Here is a 16,626-nt window from a genome sequence, read left to right as displayed (position 1 = left end):
TGGGTGGTGGGGCCCATAATGAGGCATTATGTTTTGCAGATATCCTCAGTTTTGGGGAGGGTTATGCCTGTGGTGGAGGTGACCGAGTTTACCTTGTCCAGTAGCCCCCTCCATCCCACATTGTGATACAACCAGTCAGAATGCTCCGCAGAAGTTTGCAACAGGCTTTGGTGATATAACATCTCAAACTCCTCAACGTAATAAAGTCCCTGCATTCTTTTCTGGATGAAGAGAGGAGGGGGTTTGCTTGGTACAACTTCCCACTGGGTACCTACATTGCGTCAGTGCCATCAGGTATCATTGAAACATACAGTGAAATGTGTTGTTTCATTGTTGTGCTGGGGGCAGCTCGCGAATACATTCCCACTGTTTTCGACAACTACTCTGCCAATATGATGGTGGACAGGCAGCCAGCAACCCTGGAACACAAGGACTATGACCGACTGCACCCACTATCCTAACCGTAAACCGTGATAGTGTGAGTATCACCAGGCATCAGGGTTGTCCTGGAATGGTAGTGGTCACACTCGGTTCCCGGTAGCACAGCTACAGTAATGATCAAGATTCAATAGCCACCGCTGTCTGTAAGGAGTTTGAATTTCTAAGTATATTTATCAAAGTATCTATACTATATACAACCTTGAGATTTGTCTCCTTACAGGCAGCTAGCTGCAAAACAGAATTTAACCCATTAACAAAAAAGTTAATCAAACACCCGATGTGCAGAGAAAAAGAACAAATTGTGCAACAATAAAGGTAAGCAAATAACATTCGGAACTGAAGTTCATAAAACCGTAAGATATAGGAGCAGATTTAGGCTGTTGGGCCCATTGCGGTTTGTTCCGCATTTCATCATGGCTGATCCAATATTCCACTCTGGCCCAGACTCCAGCCTTCTCCCTGTCTCCCTTCATACCCTGACCTGTCAAGAATCTATCAACTGTTGCCTTAAATATACTGTACGTAAAGAGTTGTCCTCTGCAGCTACCTGTGGCAAAGAATTACACAGATTCACAGCTTTCTGGATAAAGAAATTCATCCTAATCCCTGTTCTAAAAGGATGCCCCTCTATTCTGAGGTGTGTCCTCTGGTCTTAGACCATAGGAGATATCCTCTCCATATCCACTCTCTCAAGCTTTTGTCCATGTGGTTGAGGGGAAACAAAAATTTCACATAATCTTGCCAGTCTGGTTATAACATCCTTGAATCTTTAATATTCTATATAATGGAACCACCAGATCACATAAGGGCTTTAATTTCATTGCATCATGCAAGTGAGCCCACAGCCAAGAAGCCAGCCATCACTGCAGCCGATTCAGGAGCAACTACTGTACCGAATTTGTACATTCTCCACGTTTTCCACACGGGTTTCCTCCCGCATTTCAAAGGACGTATGGGCTAACAAAGGTTAGCGAGTTGTGGGCATGCCAGAAACATGACAACACTTACAGGCTGCCCCCAGGACCTCGTCTGCGGACTGTTATTGGTCATTGATGTAAATGGTGTATTTCACTCTGTTTTGATACTTCAATGTACGTGACAAGTAAAGCTAATCTTTAATCTATAACCACCAGCATAGCATGTCCCTAACATACTAACTTTATTTGGAACGTGGGCAGAAGCCCACAACAAAAACACAGTGGCAGAAACTGAACTCTTAGCGTAATGCTATTACAGCACCAGCTCACTAGTCACTATGCTACCATGTCGCAGTTCCAACAGTGCAGCCAAGCTTGGCTATGAAGGAGAGGTTACCCTGAGCAATAGCAGTCCCCTGACTCACTCCCAGCCCCCACAACACCAGTAAATCCAAGAATAAACCACAAGAGATTCTGCACATCCTGGAAATCCAGTGCTGGAGGAACTCAGTGGGTCAAGCAGCATCTATGGAGAGGAATAAACAGTCAGCCTTTCCAGCCGAGACCCTTCATCAGGACAATTCGATCAGCTTAGAAAACATCATTTGGCAACTTTATTTTGTATATTGGCTGGTGTGATGTACATTGCAGTTTTCAATATTTACAGAACAGGATTAAATATCACTTGGTCCACACAGCTTTACAATCCATTAGTAGCATTCATTGTACAAAAAAGCTGTACACAAACTCTCATACTCTTGGGCTTTGATAAATAAAGTTAGAAGCAAACTTGTCATGATTACTTATTTATGCAGATTACAAGACTCAGCTGCTTTATGAACACATTGCTGCCTGCTGTGCGCTGTGGTAACGTTTTGCACCTTAGCCCCAGAGAAACGCCGCTTTGTTCTGTTATATTCATGTACAGTTGAATGATAATTAAGCTTGAGCATTGTAAAAAGTGAGTTGGGGGGGTCACTGAACAGGAGGGTTTCAGATGTGGGCAACCAGTGATGTCAGTTGCCATAAATACTAGCACCGAGCTACAAGCGGGTATCTTAACTTCCTGTAGTAATCACACACTGACGTAAGGAACGAGATGAGGAGCTGAGCTAAGCAACGGTGACCAGCATCTGCTGGGGTAGTCAGCAGGCAGAATATAACGGCAGCAAAAAAAGATGCCCTTTGAAGTTGTTGTGCCAAGTCACCACAACTCAACAATCCCCCAGCTCCAAAGGTTCCTTGGTTCAGTTCTCGATTGAGAGCAACACTACCAGAGTGCAAGGCTCTCCCACAGGCAGCTCAGCCTTGATACGTGTACACGTGGGCACAGAATGTCCCAGCCCACAGAGTCAGAACAAATTTATTACCAGTGTCCCCTCTCAGCCTGCGAGATATGTGCCCAATATCGTCACACCCAAGCAAGCTTCATGAGCTGAGATTGGCACAGGGGTCCAGTGTTAGTGCTTGGCCATGGCTATTTTGACTCACATTTTGCTATTAAGACTGTTGTCTGTGATATTTCAACAGGTAAGAATGAAAACAAAGGTGAAGATTTCTGGGTAGAAATGCTCATGGTGAGATGTATACAAAGATCTTGAATCTGAAACAATCTTGAGATGAGGATGAAAGCACAGGGGTGGAAGTTCAGGTTAGATAGCCCATGGTGAGAGCCGTCACACAAGTCAGCTGTAAGGCACTGGAGAGTTTAAAAGCTTCCACAATCCCCACGCAAACTGGTGCCCAAAGTCTCTCCGCACCTTTGGTTATTGGGTGCATGGGGTGAAGTAGCAGACAGCCAGAGGCATGGGTTACTGTTGTTACGAATGTGGAGCAACTCTGATGGGCCGAAGGGTGCAAAGTCGCCCCCTCCTTTTGGAGAATCGCAAATCGCTACTATTCCGATGCTGTTATCAAGGGAGATGAGAGAGACACAGGATAACAGCAAAGGCAGTTGTTATAGGCAATGCAGAATACACAAGGTGGAATGTCTCCTATTGACAAAGAGAGAGATTACTGCCATTGTCTCTTGAAGGAGGAATTGTGTATTGAGTACTGTACTATCCATTGAAACCCCTCAGGGGGCAGCCAGAGTGGTCTGGTTGAGGGATTGCATCATCCCAACCTGATTGACATCTGAGACCCCGTGAGTGAGGATAAAAGTAGGGTCTGGGGGGAACACCCCTCAGACGCATCAGGATAGACGCTACGAGACCGGTGGGGGCTTGTGTGTGTGTCCACCCTTGCCTGGGTGACGAGTCCTCCACGGAACGGTCTAGCTAAAGGACGGATACGGATCAAGATCGTAACAAGGAAAGTCGGCAAGTTTCTCTCTCTCTCTCTCTCTCTCCAACAATTGCCACACGGTGATCAGCAACGACTGCAGCCTGTATGAACTGAACTGAACTTTATATTTCCATCAGACAATTCACTATCCCCTAGACAACGATAGAGCTTATTTCTTATTGATGATTATTATACCCGCACTTATAGGTTTAGTATTGATGACGTATATTATCTGTATATTTGCATTGATATTATTTTTGTGTTTTTTACTAATAAATACTGTTGAAAATAGTATCACCAGACTCCAACGGATACTCCTATCTTTGCTGGTAAGATACCCAGTTACGGGGTTCGTAACACTGTGAACAAGCATCTGCCCTCCTGCAAGCTTTGGAGGAGGCACCAGATACACCCCCACCTTGCCACAGGGATGAAGACAGAGGATCAAACACCAGCAACCTCCTCAAGATCAAGGTTTCCGCTCAAAATTTCACAGGGAATGGATTGCACAATTCCCATGACCGACACTGGACTCCACCACCAGAGTATTCCAGGAAAGCAAATACTTCAGTACATTCGCCAGTGGAAGAGTACCTCGTCCCTTGGGTACAGAAGCACAGAGACAGTGGACATCACAGCCCCTGGGTACTGAACCACACAGGGTGGACATCTCATTCCCTGGGTACTGAACCACACAGGGTGGACATCTCAGCCCCTGGCTACTGAACCACACAGGGTGGACATCTCATTCCCTGGGTACTGAACCACACAGGGTGGACATCTCAGCCCCTGGCTACTGAACCACACAGGGTGGACATCTCAGCCCCTGGGTACTGAACCACACAGGGTGGACATCTCATTCCACGGGTACTGAACCACACAGGGTGGACATCTCATTCCCTGGGTACTGAACCACACAGGGTGGACATCTCAGCCCACGGGTACTGAACCACACAGGGTGGACATCTCATTCCCCTGGGTACTAAACTACACAGGGTGGACATCTCATCCCCTGGCTACTGAATCACACAGGGTGGACATCTCATCCCACGGGTACTGAATCACACAGGGTGGACATCTCATCCCACGAGTACTGAATCACACAGGGTGGACAAAAATAGAAACAGCACCTAACACCCGAGACAGAAGGACTCCATGCTCTGTGGCTCTGCCCTGGAGTGAAATTACACACAAGATTTGCAGCATCTGCAGTTCCATTCCTTCCCCCCCACCCCCCCACCCAACTATAAATAACTATTAAAGAAAGAGGAATTGAGCTCAGACTGGACAGTTGCCATTTCAACAATCCCAAACAGGATCCGAAAAAAGTGAAGTGCTGAGTAGTGGCACAGGGCTGGAGGTTGAAGAGTGGTTACTGAATCAGAGGGACCAGTTTTAATAATGACACAATGAACCAGCTGGGTGTACATGTCTTCCTCCTGCCCTCCTCCCCCTTGTATATCTTAACATTCCAATTATTTTTCTTATCCCTTTTTAACCAATTTTTAAAACCATTTTAACCAATTATGTCCCTTAACTTTCCAACGAGGACACCTAGCAAGCAAAGACAACAAGGCACAAGGCAACAGTGCCCACATCCCCCTAGCAAGCCTCAGACCAAACTGGAAAGGGAACAGCAATAACCTCAGCCACACAGCAGAAGACTGTGAGTGGAGGAAACACGCCAACCTCACCGAGCAGGGAGAGCAGTCAGTGCCTGCATCCCAAACCAATCACCAAGGGAGGAAATAATTATATAAATATATATCCATCCTACAATACGGATTTATTCATTCAGATTTATATGTTAAACTAATCACATAAACTCCACTTTGAGAGATCAGAAAATAAATTCTGGCCTAGGTCATCCCAATAGTTCTTTTTGGGAGATCTCTTCAATCTCCTCACCTTACCACCATTACAAGGTGCTTGAGGTTAGTACAAACAATCAGATCCATTATGTTGTCCTAAGAGAATATCATCACTAATTCAGTGTCTTTATGAGAGAAAACATCCGGAACGATGGAGACAGATGCGAGGGGTCCACACAGCAGGTACAGCCGTGGCCATGGGTAACACTATTCAGCTCATGCTTCACTCTCTTCAAAGGGCTCCAGCTAGACGGGGAGGGTCTCACTCGGTGTGGCGTCAGGCGAGGGGCAGAGGAGATAAGGAGTCTCTTGCGTTAGATCCCGCAGGACATCCAACAGCAAATCTGGCATGTGATCCGTTATCATCTTGGGGCTGATGAGGATCTTGCCGAAGGAAGAGGCATCACTCCACACGGCGTGGTACTTCACCTTGGAAAAGCACAGGCTAGACGAGAGACAGCAAGAGAGAGAAGGATTAAAGATTAGCTTTATTTGTCACGTGTCGTTTCCATCAACAACCAACAGTCCGAGGAGGTGCTGAGGGCAGCCTGGAAGTGTTACCAAGCTTCCAGCATGTCGACAACTTACTTCTGGAGTCGAGGACGATAGGGCACAGCCTCAGAACAGGACGTCCTTTTAGAACGGAGATTAGGAGGAATTTCTTTAGCCAGATGGTGGTGAATCAGTGGAATTCACTGCCACAGACGGCTGTGGAGGCCAAGTTGTTGGGTGTATTTAAGGCGGAGGTTAATAGGTTCTTGATCAGTCAGGGCATGCAAGGTTATGAGGAGAAGGCAGCAGAGTGGGGTTGAGAAGTTAATAGATCAGCTCATGAAATGGCAGAGCAGACTAGATGGACAAAATGGCCTAATTCTGCACTACATCTTATGGTCTTAACCCAAAAACCACACTCAGAATATTGTGTTCAGATCTGGTCAGCTCATTATAGGAAGGATGTGGAAGCTTTAGAGAGGGTGCAGAGGAGATTCACCAGGATGCTGCCTGGATTAGAGAGGGTGCAGAGGAGATTCACCAGGATGCTGCCTGGATTAGAGAGGGTGCAGAGGAGATTCACCAGGATGCTGCCTGGATTAGAGAGGGTGCAGAGGAGATTCACCAGGATGCTGCCTGGATTAGAGAGGGTGCAGAGGAGATTGACCAGGATGCTGCCTGGATTAGAGAAGGTGCAGAGGAGATTTACCAGGATGCTGCCTGGATTAGAAAGGGTGCAGAGGAGATTCACCAGGATGCTGCCTGGATTAGAGACAGTGCAGAGGAGATTCACCAGGATGCTGCCTGGATTAGAGAGGGTGCAGAGGAGATTGACCAGGATGCTGCCTGGATTAGAGAAGGTACAGAGGAGATTTACCAGGATGCTGCCTGGATTAGAAAGGGTGCAGAGGAGATTCACCAGGATGCTGCCTGGATTAGAGACAGTGCAGAGGAGATTCACTAGGATGCTGCCTGGATTAGAGAAGGTGCAGAGGAGATTCACCAGGATGCTGCCTGGATTAGAGAGGGTGCAGAGGAGATTCACCAGGATGCTGCCTGGATTAGAGAGGGTGCAGAGGAGATTTACCAGGACGCTGCCTGGATTAGAGAAGGTGCAGAGGAGATTCACTAGGATGCTGCCTGGATTAGTGGGTGCAGAGGAGATTTACCAGGATGCTGCCTGGATTAGAGAGGGTGCAGAGGAGATTTACCAGGATGCTCCCAGAGAGCACGTCTTATGAGGATAGGTTGAGGGAGCTTGGGCTTTTCTCTTTGGAATAAAGGAGGATGAGGTTGGCTTGACAGAGGTGTACAAGATGATAAGAGGCTTAGATTGAATGGACAGCTAGAGACTTTTTCCCAGAATGGCAATATCGAAAACCAGAGAACATCGGTTTAAGGTTAGCAGAGGAAAGTTCAGTAAGAAAAATAGAAGATTATGGGCTGTGCAGGAGGGAAGGTTACATTGATTGTGGAGAGGGTTAAAAGAGCAATACAACATCACTGTCTAAAGGGCGTCGTTGTACAATGCTAAACTGGTCTATTAGGCTTGTGCAAGAATATCTATCATCAAGGGACACCACTATTCAAAGCCCTTTCTCACTGCTGCCATCAGGGAGCTGGTACAGGAGCCTCAGGACCCACACAAGAACAGTTACTACCCCTCAACCATCAGGCTCTTGAACCAAAGGGGATAACTTCACATGCTCCATCACTCATTTGCCACACAACCTATGGACTCACTTTCAAGCACTCTTTATCTCATGATCCAATATTCGTTGCTTATTTATTTATTATTCTTAATATTTCTTTTTCTTTCTTGCACAGTTTGTCGTCTTTAGCACAATTGTTGTTTGTCCATCTTGGGTGTGGGTTTCTTTGATCCTGTTGTGTCTTTTTATATTTATTGAGTATGCTCACCAGAAAATGAATCTCAGGATTATATACAGTGACAGATATGTACTTTGTTAATAAATTTATTTACTTAGCGATAAAGAGTGGAGCAGGCCCTTTGAGTCACCCCCCCCCCAGGGAACCCCCGACAACCCCGCTTTACTCAGCAGTGCAGTTGCCATTGAATGGGCTCAGGAGGCCTCGTGCAGGTCCAGGAGCGAGAGGTTTTACAAAAAGCTTTTGCAGGGCTTTTGCTTTTAATCGGCAGCACAATCATGATTCATTAGCGAGGACAAATAAAAATAAGGCAGGGACAAGTGGAGCGGCCATTATTGGTGTGGACCAGTGTTAGAGTGAAGCAGCGATGGGTCATCAGGCTTCAGTGAGAACAGGCTTGGCCCAGGTAATATGTGGTAAGTTTCCTTTCATCTGTTAATCCACAGGTAGAGCGGTGAGGTTGGCTCTAGGGGCTGCGTTGTGTTCTTTGTGTGAGATGTGGGAATTCTGGGATACCTCCAGCCTCCCAGGTAACCACACCTGCACCGAGCTGCAGCTCCTCAGAACGTGTCGAGCAGTCGGAGCTACAGCTGGATGACCTTCAGCTCATATAGGAAACCTACTAGGCGGTGACAGATAGGAGCTAAAGGGAGGGAGCAGGATCGCAGGAGGCAGGTAACTGTCAGGAGAGGGAAGGGGTGTAGAGTACCCCTGTGGCTGCTCCCCTCAATAATAAGTATACCGCTTTGGATACTGTTGAGGGGGGTGACTTACTGGGATGGAGGGGGGTGACTTACTGGGATGGAGGGGGTGACTTACTGGGATGGAGGGGGTGACTTACTGGGATGGAGGGGGTGACTTACTGGGATAGAGGAGGGTGACTTACTGGGATGGAGAGGGGTGACTTACAGGGATGGAGGGGGTGACTTACTGGGATGGAGGGGGTGACTTACTGGGATGGAGAGGGGTGACTTACTGGGATGGAGGGGGTGACTTACTGGGATGGAGGGGGGTGACTTACTGGGATGGAGGGGGGTGACTTACTGGGATGGAGGGGGTGACTTACTGGGATGGAGGGGGTGACTTACTGGGATGGAGGGGGGTGACTTACTGGGATAGAGGAGGGTGACTTACTGGGATGGAGGGGGTGACTTACTGGGATGGAGGGGGTGACTTACTGGGATAGAGGAGGGTGACTTACTGGGATGGAGAGGGGTGACTTACAGGGATGGAGGGGGTGACTTACTGGGATGGAGAGGGGTGACTTACTGGGATGGAGGGGGGTGACTTACTGGGATGGAGGGGGTGACTTACTGGGATGGAGGGGGTGACTTACTGGGATGGAGAGGGGTGACTTACAGGGATGGAGAGGGGTGACTTACTGGGATGGAGAGGGGTGACTTACTGGGATGGAGGGGGGTGACTTACTGGGATGGAGGGGGGTGACTTACTGGGATGGAGGGGGGTGACTTACTGGGATGGAGAGGGGTGACTTACTGGGATGGAGGGGGTGACTTACTGGGATGGAGGGGGTGACTTACTGGGATAGAGGAGGGTGACTTACTGGGATGGAGAGGGGTGACTTACAGGGATGGAGGGGGCGACTTACTGGGATAGAGGAGGGTGACTTACTGGGATGGAGGGGGTGACTTACAGGGATGGAGGGGGCGACTTACTGGGATGGAGGGGGTGACTTACTGGGATGGAGGGGGGTGACTTACTGGGATGGAGGGGGGTGACTTACTGGGATGGAGAGGGGTGACTTACAGGGATGGAGGGGGTGACTTACTGGGATGGAGGGGGGTGACTTACTGGGATGGAGGGGGTGACTTACTGGGATGGAGAGGGGTGACTTACTGGGATGGAGAGGGGTGACTTACTGGGATGGAGAGGGGTGACTTACTGGGATGGAGAGGGGTGACTTACTGGGATGGAGGGGGTGACTTACTGGGATGGAGAGGGGTGACTTACTGGGATGGAGGGGCGAGAGCAAGTAGGTCACTGGCGCTGTGGCTCAGAAGGGAAAGGAGAAAGAGAACTGCAGTAGTAATAAGGGATTCCATAGTTAGAGGAGACACAAGATTCTGTGGACGTAATAGAAACACATGGATGGTATGTTATCTCTCAGGTGCCGGGGTCAGGTATGCCTTGGATCAGGTCCATGACGTTTTAAATGAGAAGGGAGAGCAGTCAGAAGTCTTGGTACATACCGGCACCAATGACATAGGTAGGAAAAGCAAGGAGCCCCTAAAGGGAGTTGATGAAAAGCAGCTTCTGGACTGCTGTCTGTGCCACACATCAGTGAGGGAAAGACTAGGATGATTTGGCGTATGAATGTGTGGCTACGAAACTGGTGCAGAGGACAGGGGTTCCAGATTTCTGGATCATTGGGATCTCTTCTGGGGAAGGAATGACCTGTACAAAAAACCAGAGGGGGACCAATATTCTTGTGGGCATGTTTGCTAGAGCTGCTGGTGAGGGATTAAACTAATTTGGCAGGGGTACGGGAGATGGAGTGATGGGGCAGTTGACATGCAACAAGACTTTGAGGAAGGACAGGCAGATGATAGAGCAAAATTGCAGTCAGTGGGATGAGTCGCAGTGTAACTGGGAGACAAATTTGAAAAGGGTGACAATATAGGATAGGAGGTATTATATTTGAATGCACACAATATACAGAATAAGGTTGATCTTGTAGTGCAGTTAGGGATTGTCAGTATGACGGTGTGGGCATCTCTGAGTCATGGCTGAAAGAAGATTATAGTTGGGAGCTTAATGGCAAAAACGCAGGTTGTTTGAAAGGACAGGCAGGTAGGTAGAGGGTGTGGTGTGGCTCGTTTGGTAAAAAATAAAATTGGATCCTTAGAAAGAGGTGACGTAGGATTGAAAGATGTAGAATCCTTGTGGATAGAGTTAAGAAGCTGCGAGGGTAAAAAGATCCTGATGAGAGTTATATTCAGGCCTGAGAGCAGACCAGCAATAGCTGGAGTTTCTGGGAGCGTTTGGAAGGCACGGAATGGGTACATTCCAAAGATGCAGTAGAATTCTAAAGGCGGGATGATGCAACCGTGGCTGACAAGGGAAGTCAAAACCAACATAAAAGCAAAGGAGAGGGCATACAAGAGAACAAGAGGATTAGAGGATTGGGAAGCTTTTAAAAACCTATAGAAAGCAATGAAAAACCCACAAGGGAGAAAAAGATGAAATATGAAGGTAAGCAAACCAACAATATCAAAGAGGATACCAGATTTTTTTCAGATATACACTGCTTAGAAAAGTATTCAACCCCCTTGGAAGTTTTCATGTTTTATTGCTTTACAACATTAAATCACCGTGGATTTAATTTGGCTTTTTTTTGACATTGATAAACAGAAAAAGACTCTTTTGTGTCAAAGTGAAAACAGACCTCTACAAAGTAATCTAAATTAATTACAAATATAAAACACAATAACTGATTGCATAAATATTCACCCCCGTTAATATGACACACTAAATCATCACTGGTGCAGGCGATTGGTTTTAGAAATCACATAATTACTTAAATGGAGTTCACCCACCGTGTGCATTCGAAGTGTTTCAGTGCTGTGGGGATGCTTCACTGCAGCAGGCCCCAGAAGGCTTGTGAAGGTAGAGGGTAGGATGAATGAGTAAAATACAGGGAAATCCTGGAGGAAAACCTGATGCAGTCTGCAAGAGAACTGTGACTTGGGAGATTTGTTGTCCAGCAAGACAATGACCCCAAGCATAAAACCAAAACTACAGAGGAATGGCTTAAAAAAGAACAAAGTTAATGCCCTAGAGTGTCCAAGTCAGAGCCCAGACCTCAATCCAATTGAGAATTTGTGGTTGGACTTGAAAAGGGCTGTTCACTCACGACCTTCATGCAATCTGATAGAGTTTGAGCAGTTTTGTAAAAAAAATAGGGAAAGATAGCAGTTTCCAGATGTGCAAAGCTAATAAGAGACCTATCCACACAGACACAAAGCTGTAATTGCTGCCAAAGGTGCATCCACTAAATATTGACTGGAAGGGGGTAAATACTTTTATAATCTATTATTTTGTTTGTGTTTTATATTTGTAATTAACAAATCACTTTGTAGGGATCGGTTTTTGCTTTGGCATGAAGGAGTTTTTTTCTGTTGATCAGTGTCAAAAAGGAAGCCAAATTAAATCCACTGTGATTCAATGTTGTAACACAACAAAACATGAAACCTTCCAAGGGGGTAAATACCTTTTATAGGCAGTGTATAAAGAGTAAAGAGGTGAGGGTGGATATCAGACCACTGGAAAATGACTTTGGAGAGCTGGTAGTGGGGGCAAGAAAATGACAAATGAAGTGAGTATTTTGCACCAGTCTTCACTGTGGCAGACATTAGCAGCGTACCAGAAGTTTGAGAGCGTTAGGGGACAGAGTGAGTGCAGTAGCAATTACTAGGGAGAAGTTGCTCAGGAAATTGAAAGGTCTGAAGGTAGATAAATTACCTGGATTGGACTACACCCCAGGGTTCTGAAAGAGATGGCTGAAGAGATTGTGGAGGCATTGTTAATGATCTTTCAAGAATCAATAGATTCTGCAACGGTTTAGGAAGACTGGAAAATTGCAAATATCACTCAGTTCTTCAAGAAGGGAGGGTTGGCAGGTTAGCCTGATCTCAGATGTGGGGAAGATGTTGAAGTCGATTAAAGATGTGATTTCATGGTATTTGGAGGCACATGATAAAATCAGTCAAAGTCAGCATTCACTGATTCTCCTCAATCTTGGCTGATGAATCTGTTAGAATTCTTTGAGGAAATAACAATCAGGCTAGATAAAGGAGGATCGGTGAATGCTGTGTACTTGGATTTTCGCCACATGGGGCCCGTCTTGAACTTGGACCGAACAGTGAAGTGGAATGGGTAACTCACCATCCAGTGCTGGTCTCCTCCCTGATGTGAATAACCCTTCCTGGCGGGAAGAGGGGTGGCCCTCGGAAGGGCGATCCTGGAGGTGACACGTCGGAGATGCAGCCACTGGAATCGGGGTGGCCACCCCGCAGGGTCTGCTCGGCCAGCAGCGGCTGAGTGAGCTGGGCCCGGTGCTCTCCGTCCAGCTCAGTGGGGAAGCCTCCTGGGTCTCCGCCAAAGACTTCATACCAGCAGCCTCTCAGGAGAATCTGATACTGGAGGGGAGAACAGTTAATGAAGCAAGATCTCCCTCAGTTCTGTCATAGAGCACTAAAGCATAGCTTACAGAATAACAAAATTGGGATATGTATAGATAGGATAAATGCAATCGGGCTTTTCCACTGACGTTGGCACTAGTCAGAATCAGATTTAATATCACAGACATATGTTGTGCAATCTGTGGTTTTGCAGCAGCAGGACTTGTGAAATACTTAACAAAAAATTCTAAATTACAATTGAGTGGCAGGGTGAAGGGTCTCTACCAAAGGAGGTTCCTTCCCTTCGCTCGCCTGCAACACCTGCTCAGCACCTCCCCCAGGTCAGGGGCACATGGTAAACACCTCAATACCTTGGGCCGGTTGCAGTGAGCGACTATCCTGAGTATCCGTTTCTTCAGATCCTCGATGTTGGGGAGGCTCAGCCTGGGGAAGAGGAAGTGAAAGCAGGTGTCAGGACAGCAGCCGGGGTATCTGAGGCAAACCGAAGCACGCGGAAGTGGTGGACTGACCTTGGGATGAGATCCCTGCCCAAAACGACAGACAGGACAAACCCTCTGCTGTAATCGGCCAGCGCTTTGCTGTAAAACAAAACCAGTTTCCCTGCATTACAATGGAGGCGAAGGTTGCAGCTGCTGTTGATTTGGCCCTTCGAGCCACACTGCCCAGCACCCTGACAAACCCAATTCAACCCTGACCTGATCACGGGGCAATTCACAACAACCAGTCAGTCTTTGGGCTGTGGGAGAAAACCGGAGCAGGTGGGGGAAATCACACAGGGAGAACGTATTGACTCCTTCCAGATGACACTGCAATCGAACCCCAAAGCCCTGAGCTGTAATTGCATTGTGCTACTGTGGCCCAACTTGACTAAAAGGAGCAAGACAGATGCCCTTGGTAAATCTGGATGCAGGAGGAACCATGTTTAGATGAGGGGTGAGATTAGAGAGATTGGCTTTAGTTGTCACAGGTACATCGAAACTGACAGTGAAACACGGGCTGAGGGTGTCCGTGCTGGGGGATCCCACAAGTGTCACCATGATTCCAGTGCCAAAAGAGCACATCCACAACTCACTAATCCTAAAGCAGGTTCCGTTGTGTATAGCTACATGGACGGATATGGTCTCTATTACCATAAATAAAATAAATATATAATGCAACAGAGGAATAGTGAGGTACTGTTCATGAACCCTTCAGAAATCTGATGGCAGAAGCTGCTCCTGAATTGTTGAGAGTGTGTCTTCAGGCTCCTGTACCTCCTCCCTGGTGGTAGCGTGAGAAGAGGGCCTGTCCTGGGAGATAGGGGTCCTTGATGATTGAATAATAATAGTTTTCAGGTAAATCTGCAGAAAGGCACAATAGTAAACACCACTAAAATAGTCTGAACATTCCTAGCAATTGAGAAATGACTGTGCCTAGCTGTGTCAATACCTCAGACTTTACCGGCTTGAGCTGAGAAATAGTAAAATTACAGTAATAATAATGGATTAACATTAATGTTTAATGATGAACTAGCCAGGGGCCTGTTTCTATGACCGTATTCAGTTACAATTCCACAATCGACCCAGGACAAGCAGAGTCCCCAAGTTAACATCGACTAGGACCATAAGACAAAGGAGCAGAATTTGGCTATTTAGTCCATCGAGTCTGCTCGGCCACTCCATCATGGCTGATTTATTACCCCTCCCTACCCCATTCTCCCCATAACCTTTGACACCCTCCCTGATCAGGAACCGATCAGCCTGCGCTCCAACCGGACGTGGCCACAGAGCGCCCGATGGCGCTGCCCGAGTAATCGCGGGATGTCCCTTGCCTCACCTCAGCAGCCCGCCAGGCGGCGAGAAGGCGTAGCAGCGCAGCGTCGGGAATGAGGCGTGAAGCAAGATGGCGAGGACGGCGGCGGCACCTGCACCCAGACTGTGTCCCGTCACCACCAACTTGTACTCCTGAGGAGAGACACACACACATTCAGATTCCTTTACCTATCACACGTACGTTGAAACAGACCGTGCAATGTGCCGTTTACGATAGAAAACAATACAACCTAACGGTGAGCTGGGGCAGCCTCGCACACATTCTGGCATCCACAGTCCAGGCCTACAATGTTCACAACAACAGAAACAATCCCCTTCCACTGAGGAAGCCAAATCATTTAGTCTATTTAAACGGGCATTGTTGTTCTTGATGAGTAAGGCTGTTAAAGATTATGGGGAGAAGGCAGGTGAATGGGGTTGAGAGGGATAATAAATCAGACATGTTGGAATGGCAGTGCAGACTTGATGGACTGAATGGCCTCATTCTGATGCCATGTCTTACAGTCTTCCTCACACCACAACCATCACCCAACCCCACTCACACACACAGAAAGGCATCCAATCACAGGACAAGCATCCTCCAAACCTCCAGTAGCCTCACAGCCCTCTGACCATCCCCTCACAACACCCCCCCGGTAGCCTCGTAGATGTCAGCACTCTGACCACCCCACCCCCCAGTGACCTTGCAGATGTTGAGCGTCTGACCCCACCCCCCACCCAAATTACCTTGCAGATGTCGGGCCTCTGACTTTCCCAGTGACCTCACGAACATCAGCCCTCTGACCACCCCGACCCCAGAGGCCTCGATGTTGTTGGGTCTCTGAATCCCCCCCTCCCCACCCAAACTGCCTTGCAGATGTCGGGCCTCCGACTTTCCCAGCAGACCCGCAGACTTTTGGCCTGATTCCCTAGTGGGCTTGCCAACTTACCGGCCCTCTGATCTCAGAACCTGCTGACCTGAGAGAGAGGGCCCATCAATCCTCGTCCACACTGGTTGCCATCCGGCCATGGGGATCACTGGCCTTTGGCCTAGACTCTGGCCTGACCTCAAACTGATCTACATCTCTGACCCTTGACCCTAACCTGATCCCTAACTCCTTTACAAAACCATTATAAACTACTGTAACTCTGAGCTACAACCCAAGTCCGGTAAACGGCCGAGACCAGGCTATCTCAAGGATCTCACACCGAGGGGAGGCAGACACCACAAACAGAAGGTTCTGGGACTGTGTCCCGTCTCACACGGCCCTGCTGTCACAGGCAAGGAATCTACTTTAATGGGCAACACTCGCAAAATGCTGGAGGAACTCAGGTCAGGCAGCATCGACGCAAATGAAGAAACAGCCGACACTTCCAGCTGAAACACTTCATCCGCACTGGAAAGGAAGGGGGAAGAAGCCAGAATCAGGTGGGGGGGGGGGGGGGAAGAGGACAAGTTGGCACGTGATGGATGAAACCAGGTGAGGGAGAAGGTGGGTGGGTAGATGAAGAGAGAAACAGGGAGGTAATGGGTGGAAAAGGTAAAGGGCTGGAGGAGAAGAGTTGACCTTGGGAGAAAGGGGAGAGGGGAAACCAGAGGGAGGTGATGAGCAGGTGAAGAGCAAGGATGAGATGGGAACCAGAACAGGAAATGAAGAGGGACGGGGGAAAATTATTGGAAATTGGAGAAATCGATGTTCGTGCCTGATAGACAAAAGGACTAGTTTCGATAGGCACCTTGGTCAGCATAGATGAGTTGGGCTGAAGGGCCTGTTTC

The 16,626-nt window shown here is 47.9% G+C and overlaps 1 protein-coding gene across 1 annotated transcript in view; it reads right to left on the bottom strand.

Moving 5' to 3' along the window:
* Positions 1 to 1,944: 1,944 nt before the first annotated feature.
* daglb (diacylglycerol lipase, beta) overlaps positions 1,945 to 16,626 on the bottom strand; it is a 56,892-nt gene continuing 42,210 nt past the window's right edge. The window contains exons 11-15 of the mRNA XM_073060145.1: positions 14,875 to 15,002; positions 13,569 to 13,637; positions 13,410 to 13,482; positions 12,803 to 13,056; positions 1,945 to 5,960 (exon numbers count right to left, since the gene is read on the bottom strand). Coding sequence (XP_072916246.1) covers positions 5,762 to 5,960; positions 12,803 to 13,056; positions 13,410 to 13,482; positions 13,569 to 13,637; positions 14,875 to 15,002 — 723 coding nt within the window. The 3' untranslated portion in view covers positions 1,945 to 5,761. The remainder of the gene's footprint in view (positions 5,961 to 12,802; positions 13,057 to 13,409; positions 13,483 to 13,568; positions 13,638 to 14,874; positions 15,003 to 16,626) is intronic.

This window comes from Hemitrygon akajei, chromosome 11, assembly GCF_048418815.1.
Source record: "Hemitrygon akajei chromosome 11, sHemAka1.3, whole genome shotgun sequence".
NCBI classification, from domain to species: domain Eukaryota; kingdom Metazoa; phylum Chordata; class Chondrichthyes; order Myliobatiformes; family Dasyatidae; genus Hemitrygon; species Hemitrygon akajei.
This window is presented reverse-complemented; position numbering and strand designations above follow the sequence as displayed.